This window comes from Phallusia mammillata, chromosome 1, assembly GCF_965637545.1.
Source record: "Phallusia mammillata chromosome 1, kaPhaMamm4.hap1.1, whole genome shotgun sequence".
In the NCBI taxonomy this organism is placed as follows: domain Eukaryota; kingdom Metazoa; phylum Chordata; class Ascidiacea; order Phlebobranchia; family Ascidiidae; genus Phallusia; species Phallusia mammillata.
In genome coordinates this window covers 27,270,500-27,277,510 of record NC_137252.1, presented here as the reverse complement: position 1 = coordinate 27,277,510, position 7,011 = coordinate 27,270,500, and the positions used below count along the sequence as shown (strand labels likewise).

The window sequence follows — 7,011 nt, the reverse complement described above, 5'->3', positions numbered from 1 at the left end:
CGCAGATAAAACTTTGTGCAATAGCGACACCTAGCGGTATAAATGTTCGTTGTATTGTTACCACAGGTTAACGAAAATCACGTCGATGGAGACTGTAGGTCAGGGGTTCTTAACCAGGGGCACGCGTGCCTTGTGTTACTTTATGCCAAAAAAACTTCACTTTGCTGGGAACACAGAATATACACGCGTGAATTGTCAATTACAACCTCCAACTTGTTATACAAACAGCTATCTATTAATTACAGGGTTTTGGCTGGACCGTTAAACGAATACTATCAGTTTGAAGAACTTCTACTCAAAGATCCGAAACTCATGGAAACAGTAGAAGTGGTGAACGTCACTAGCGATGACGTGGACTCTGTTGGTCGCGAAAAGAGATCGGTCCAAAGTAAAAGCTGCCCACGTTTCAATAAACGATATAAACGAAAAGCCAAAGATGTTAGACAACGAAGTTTGTCACCCTGGAAATTTGATGCGAGAAGGTAATGGTTAATATTTTTACAATCTTCTTTTGTGTAAAGTATGATTTTTTTCTGCCCAAAAGAGGTAGAAGATACGATTTTTTTCCTTTTAGTGCTGGTTTCAAACAAAATTAAAACCTAAAAAGTTAAGAAATGGTCACTTTCAACATTTCATTTTAGAAAACCAAGGTACATATCAAAAGCCCAGTGCCTTTGCGACGGCTGCATCGACTATGACACCGGAAGGGAAAACAAGAGTATGAGAAGTGTGCCAATGTATTTGCCCATGACGGTGGTAAAAGAGTATGGCAAACGCCGTCGCTGTATTGAAACAGTCCAGGTCCCATTTGCATGTACTTGTCAATTTCTAGGCATCGAACCTCCATCAAACAAAACTGCCCCTAAACCTGTTTGTTTTACGCGTCCAAAATCTAAACGCGGTCGAAAACGCAAAAGTAAAAACTGGCTGAGGTGGAAAAATGACTTTTCCTACAAAGATTTAAATTAAATGAATCAAAAGTTTTCGATTGTGTCTTGCTTTTACATTCGCCACTTTATACTCGCCATAACTGTTTCTTTTGTGTTAAGCTATTTTTCTTTTTACTGTGTATTTAATCGGACGATGTTATAAATAAAATAAAAGCGCCCAACTCTAATCTTTAAGCATGTGCCTGTAGCACGCTGAAAGCATCACGTCTGTTTTGATGTTCATTGTGTTGCCCTGTTGGTAAATATTCCATGACTCAAGAAATAGTCTTTTCCTGTAGTCGGGCTCACGGGCCACAACAGACGCTGCATTAAAATCAATACGGTGGCCTTGTGATACCGCGTGATTGGAAAGAGCCGACTTCTTCGCATCGCTGTTGGCAACATCCCGTTGATGTTCTTTTCGGCGGGTGTTGAGTGACCTTCCAGTCTTCCCGATATACATTTCCAATCACGCGTAATCACAAGGCCACTGGATGAAAGTTATAGAATTGCACTTTAAAGTCATATCTGGTAACTCTGGTTACAGCAGCACATAAAAATTACAGTTATGGACGATTTTAGGGACATTTTGAATTATGCTTCGCAACCTGCAGGACAGAAAAAGAACTTGGGAAACCCAAAATTACAAGAAAGAGTTTTATGCAAGAAGTAAAAAAAATCTCCCCAAAAAGCTTGTTTAGCAAAACGTGAACAAAACACGCTCCTGCTGAATTGACGTTAACACTATGAAATTGATGCGACGTAAACACTATGCAATAAAATTTCCAAGATAAAAAAAATCTGCTATAATAAAATTGCTGCGATTAATTTAGCACAAAAAATTGCGAAAAATTCAAAATGTTACACGCGTTAAAAAAACAAACATAGAGGACTACAATACGCAGGAATCAGGTATGGAAACGATTTACACCGCGTTCCAAACTTAACCGGAGTTTTATGAGGTTGCCTTGTGCAGTCAGTTTATTTTAATTTTGACTAACTAATGTTTTAAATTGTACTTTAGTTCGACTCATTAAAGGATCAACCGTTTTCAAAACATGAACGTGTGCTATAAGCATAGTAACGTGACAAGGAACAAAACGTCGCATGGAGTTATGGTTCAAACCCGGAAGAGCTACTAACGTAAGAACGCACAGTAACCAGGATTACTAATTTCCGGTAGAAGGCGCAAAGAGCATAAACAACTAGGTCTTTGTGTTGATTTTATTGTTATAATTATTATGAAACCTCAGACGACCTACCCGTGAGCATTTTTTACAATAGGCTACCCGGTTTCAACACCGGACCTACATGGCCTGTGCATTTCTCACATTTGTTTGACAACGAAAAATAAATTCTTAAAACACACTGCGGTCGTTCAAAAACCTAATTTAATCCAAGTCTAACTAGCTGTATTTCTTTAGATTTGAGGTAAGTTTATAGTTACTGAAGGGATGTAATGTATGACCACCCTCGAAAGTTTTCTGTACCAGAGCGTAGAAAAGAAAATCACCCAAAAGTCATACCCTGATATCACTGGTCGTTTGATTTTGATGGATTTATTTTCGCTATGCTTATACTAAGGTGCCCAATACTAAACTTTATAACACCGTTCTAAAAATAATTGGCGCACTGAATCAGCAGTCGGTAATATTTTTGACAAAAGTATTTTATTTGGAATTTCAAACTGACATAAGGATTTCCTTCGTAGAACGAACTTTATAAAGTTAACGAAGCAAATTATAAGCATATTGTTTTACGAAAACAATAATATTTCAGAGTCATCCACAATGTTGGGTGAACTTCTCGTGGTTGGAAACACGCAATGGCAGCCCAGGTTGACTTTGACTGGTACAGATGTGTAATCCATTGCTCGTACGTTGCGACTGAAGGGGATAGGTCTGCTGATCAGACTCTCAGTGTAGACAAAAGATGATGCCCCGTTTTCAACAAAGCATCCGCGACAGACGCAAGCTGTGTCCAGTATGTAACGGTTTTCCGGCGCTCTGTCCGGAAATATGCAAAGGTGTCTGATTTTTACAGAAGTGTGGTTGGACAAGAAAGTCCAAATAAGGAAATTATGCAAATAGTTCGCACGCTTAGGCAATGGCAAAAAGCACTTTGCACGATTTCCAGTTATTTTTGCATTTCCACAGTTTTGAAAGCGAACTGTAAACTATTTTGGTCATTTTGGAAACATTTAGGGAATTTCTCCTTGCAAAAAGTGTTTGGTGAAAAATTTTAATTTAAACTTAGCAGCAGCGGGGATAAACATATTGCAAAATATTTTTATTCGATTACGGAAAGGATTTCTTAAATCTGTTTTAGGTACAAATTCAACAGAAAAATGCTTTCAGAATTCATATTCAAGTGATATAGTTGTGTAAAGCAGTCAGGCTACTTTAGATTTCAAGCAATTACTGCAAAATGTACAAACATCAACAATTATTAACTTCTGTGTACCTTCGACTGTCGTAATTTTTCACATATCGACAGGGAGAAAGGGATCTGGCTCCCATAGACTGGTCCGTCCCTTGCAGTAGGTCCCGAAATATTCTAAGGCATTTCGAATCAACATTATGCATGGCATGTTGACCAGCAGTTTCATTATTTATTGTCTCGAGGCTGCTGCGAAAATCTGCATCCTTGTGAAGTTTTTCATCCAATTTCACATATTCGTCGAAATCAAGACTAAAAATAAATTGCTAATGTTTGTGTTTTGCTATCATAGTAGAACGTGTTGGGTACACGGCGTTCAACACTTAACGAGCTAGACTGTGCAGTCATTTGAGACTTAACCATGTTTTAAATCGTACTTTACCTCTCATCAAACGATTTCGAAACATGAACGGATATTTAATTAATTAACCCAGATAATTCTACAATGCATGTTTTGAAAGCGTACAAAGTCGTGTAGCCTAAAGCACTTAATTACAACACAGAATAAAAACACAATTGCAAAGCATAGCACTAGTAGCCTGTAAAATCAATCTTATTTAACTTACACTTGTCCGATGGAGAAGCCAACACCGGTGAACACTAACCAAGCCATAAAAACAAGACATTTCACCATACTCGAACTTGATATTTTGGCAGAAGTCAAAGTTGTTTGGTCTTGCAAACTAGTTTCTGATATTCAGATATGCTGTCTAGTCTTTTTGTACGACTGACGGAAGTCTAGGAAACTGAGTTCATTCCGGTAAGACTTGTTCCATGTTTTTTCAAGAGTTTGTCAATTGTGACACGCCCTGAGCGGCACGTTGCTCAAATAACGCGACGTAAAATGAGTAAGTTCGTCCACGTCGTGTCTGGAGTCACAGAAAGCGTGCAGGATAGAAAAAAACGCAAGTGCAATAATAGTTTAGTATTTTGCGTCGTTTTTTCGTCATATCCGCACGTAAATACCGATGGTGTCGAGTTAGAGAAACATACCTGTCCATTTACGGCAAACAAAGGTCATAAAGGTTGGAGCACAGCTTTCGCGTTTTTCTTCAATCGTATGAGAAAATTGGGAGTCATTACAATGCTCTAAGCACGATCGTGTTTACATTTCAAAACAAGACGTTAGATTTGACAATATGCCGTCATTATGTTCGTAAATTTCGCTAAACGGATATTTTTCTTGAAAAATACATATGTGAACACAATATTTTTAGTTACTAAAACCTCTTACAGCTGTATAACTAAATTTTTCGGTTTTGTTTAAATTGTTGCTTTCTTAATCTAAAGTGGTGGCGAAAGCGAATGATGCTTTTACATCTTTTTTGGTTGGCCTTAGCGTTGAGTTACGTCAGTACAGAATGTGCGACGTCACATGCAAACGTTAGTCACGCAAAATATGCAAAGACTGTACTTAAATAAGCAAGATAATTGCCAAAAACTATCAGTTAACAAAAATACAAGACAAATTGCACTTGCTTACATTGTTTCGCAATATCTATACGTCGTGGATTCACAGACTATATTTTGGTATTCATAATTTAGGTTTATTTTCAACAGTAATATTTTAAAGCTTCTAATAGTTAAACAACGTTTCAGAGTAAACATGGGTATGATATGTTGCAATCACATCATGATCGAAACAGTTAAATCGTGTTTAAATCGTGATTAATGACACAAAATGAATTTGACTCTCTGATGGTGCACTATGATGACTAGTTTATCAAACAATTAAAAAACGTCTGACCTGAAATCCCAATAAAAAATAAACTATAAAAGTACAGTTCGATATCGTGACGACTTGTAGACGTGGCAATAGAAAACAATTGCCGTAGCAATATATCATGTTTACAATGACATGTTCGCACATATTTGTTACAAGCAACCATTCAATAGGTTTAATCGGGAACAGTTTGGTGATCGTATATGTCACCTTATTAAAATGAAATGGGCCAAAGCAATCGGATGTGTAGTAAATCAACCACGACCTTTCGAAAAATCCAAAACAAAAGACCTGTTCTAAACTTCTAACCTGGAGATCCTGTCATCGTTTTGAGAAGGCAGCCACCACAGTGCGGCTCTTGAGTTGTAGTCGCAATGGTTATTATGATAATAAGACGCTGCGAATCATTCGTTATAATCTAACCGTAACCTACAAGCTTTTTGCTAGTTCTACCGTTCAGTCTCTTGACTTTTGCTAGTTCTACTGTTCAGTCACTTGACTTTTACTAGTTCTACCCTTCAGTCTCTAGAATGAGGACGTTGGTTTTCGACAACCTAAAGTTTAGGTTTGGGTCCTAAACCAAATAGAATAAAGTACCTTGCACTACACACAGTCAAAATAAACTAACTCATAAATTATAAGTATAATATGTAATTTAAACCACTACAGCACAACTTTAAACTGTCACAACTAACTACCACAAACAACAACCTTACTACACGTTTAGACAAAAACCTTAAAATTGAGACATATAGAAGATTTGCAGTTATGTCGTAACAATGATACAATGGCGCAACGGTTGCAACGGCGGGAAAAGTTTTTGTCATTGGGGAGCATTTTGGGGAATGTTTGACGTTATTGTACTTACCAAAGTCGTCGTTGATATTTATGTTGTGGCGGTTCATGATGGCTCATACAACCTGAATTTCAACTTGCAGTTTATTGAGTCTACTCAATTTGGCTCTGATAGTCGCATGTTTCTCAATTGCATTTACAAGTGCGTGTTTTGCAACCGCTCCAATCGACACCATCCAAAAAGGCTACTCAAACATATCCTAACATACTGTACTTGTGGGCTAACATAGTACCATGCTAAAGCCTAAACTTGTTTGCTGCCAAACATCCAACACATTTGGCAAGACGAACACAAAACGCCTTGTGTAGTTACAGCACACTTTGCCTGCGGAGTTACAAAGATGACTGACGATTGAACACAACACACACTTAGCAATCAATATCAACGCCCTGCCGCAGGTAGAGTGCTACATTTTTCCATACTTCAGGTCCATCGTTTTTGTTGAAAAATAGTTCATTCGTGCACAGAACGTTTGTCATTTTTTACACAGCAAGCATCATTGCAACATAGCTTTATGATAGTGTTAATGTATAGTTTGTTATTATTATTCGTTTGGGTAACTGACGTTTCTGTCCACTGCTGCATTTAAAACTTTCATTCATAATTTTTTGTGCATTCGACCTAAAACCACTTTAATGTAAATTCAGCAATAACATAAAGCCAACATATGTCCTCTTGCGTTAAACGGTTCACAAGAAAAAACTTTCGGTTGAATAGTTACAGATATACACGAATTTATGGTGCGTTTTTATTTGCAATTAAACTCAATAAAATCAAAAAGCATGCATTGTCAAAGCTCTTTTTTACCATTCCTTATCGACCAGAATCTGCAAAAAAACAAATAAATTTCAAGCAAAAATCTTTTCACGTCAAGCGCTGTAGGCCAGTGGTTCTCAAACTTTTGAAAAATGCGCCGCATTAATGAACTAATATTTTATTGCATGGCACGCTTTGTAGGTGAACATAACTTGTTAAAAATGGTTATTTTGCAACTTTATTGTGATGGCTAAGATTACTTTTATGGAAACCACAAAAACAATGAGCTTCAATACGTTGTCATGCAT

The 7,011-nt window shown here is 37.3% G+C and overlaps 2 protein-coding genes across 3 annotated transcripts; one reads left to right on the top strand and one right to left on the bottom strand.

The window, feature by feature from the left end:
* Positions 1 to 42: 42 nt before the first annotated feature.
* On the top strand, positions 43 to 1,073 carry LOC145210234 (interleukin-17C-like). The gene is made up of 3 exons (XM_080079974.1): positions 43 to 98; positions 246 to 482; positions 642 to 1,073. The coding sequence occupies exons 1-3, from the start codon at positions 43 to 45 to the stop codon at positions 967 to 969; spliced, it is 621 nt and encodes a 206-aa protein (XP_079936100.1). The 3' UTR covers positions 970 to 1,073.
* Positions 1,074 to 2,582: 1,509 nt separating this feature from the next.
* LOC145238613 (uncharacterized) lies at positions 2,583 to 6,217 on the bottom strand. 2 transcript variants are annotated; one of them, XM_080101845.1, is made up of 3 exons: positions 5,960 to 6,217; positions 3,393 to 3,620; positions 2,583 to 2,935 (listed from the first exon to the last, which is right to left on the bottom strand). In XM_080101845.1, the coding sequence occupies exons 1-3, from the start codon at positions 6,004 to 6,006 to the stop codon at positions 2,686 to 2,688; spliced, it is 525 nt and encodes a 174-aa protein (XP_079957971.1). In that variant the 5' UTR covers positions 6,007 to 6,217; the 3' UTR covers positions 2,583 to 2,685. The 2 variants fall into 2 exon arrangements, with proteins under 2 accessions (XP_079957971.1, XP_079957963.1); XM_080101837.1 differs by lacking the exon at positions 5,960 to 6,217 and adding an exon at positions 3,935 to 4,519.
* Positions 6,218 to 7,011: the final 794 nt, after the last annotated feature.

What these genes read in the sequence shown, in the direction of transcription:
- LOC145238613 (XM_080101837.1), bottom strand. Translation starts at nt 4,002, where the DNA reads ATGGTGAAATGTCTTGTTTTTATGGCTTGGTTAGTGTTCACCGGTGTT. An exon ending in GGCTTCTCCATCGGACAAGT is followed by an intron (nt 3,621 to 3,934) that starts GTAAGTTAAATA and finishes ATTTATTTTTAG; the next exon opens with TCTTGATTTCGACGAATATG. An exon ending in AAAAATTACGACAGTCGAAG is followed by an intron (nt 2,936 to 3,392) that starts GTACACAGAAGT and finishes ATTTCCGGACAG; the next exon opens with AGCGCCGGAAAACCGTTACA.
- LOC145210234 (XM_080079974.1), top strand. Translation starts at nt 43, where the DNA reads ATGTTCGTTGTATTGTTACCACAGGTTAACGAAAATCACGTCGATGGA. An exon ending in CACGTCGATGGAGACTGTAG is followed by an intron (nt 99 to 245) that starts GTCAGGGGTTCT and finishes TATTAATTACAG; the next exon opens with GGTTTTGGCTGGACCGTTAA. An exon ending in TGGAAATTTGATGCGAGAAG is followed by an intron (nt 483 to 641) that starts GTAATGGTTAAT and finishes ATTTCATTTTAG; the next exon opens with AAAACCAAGGTACATATCAA.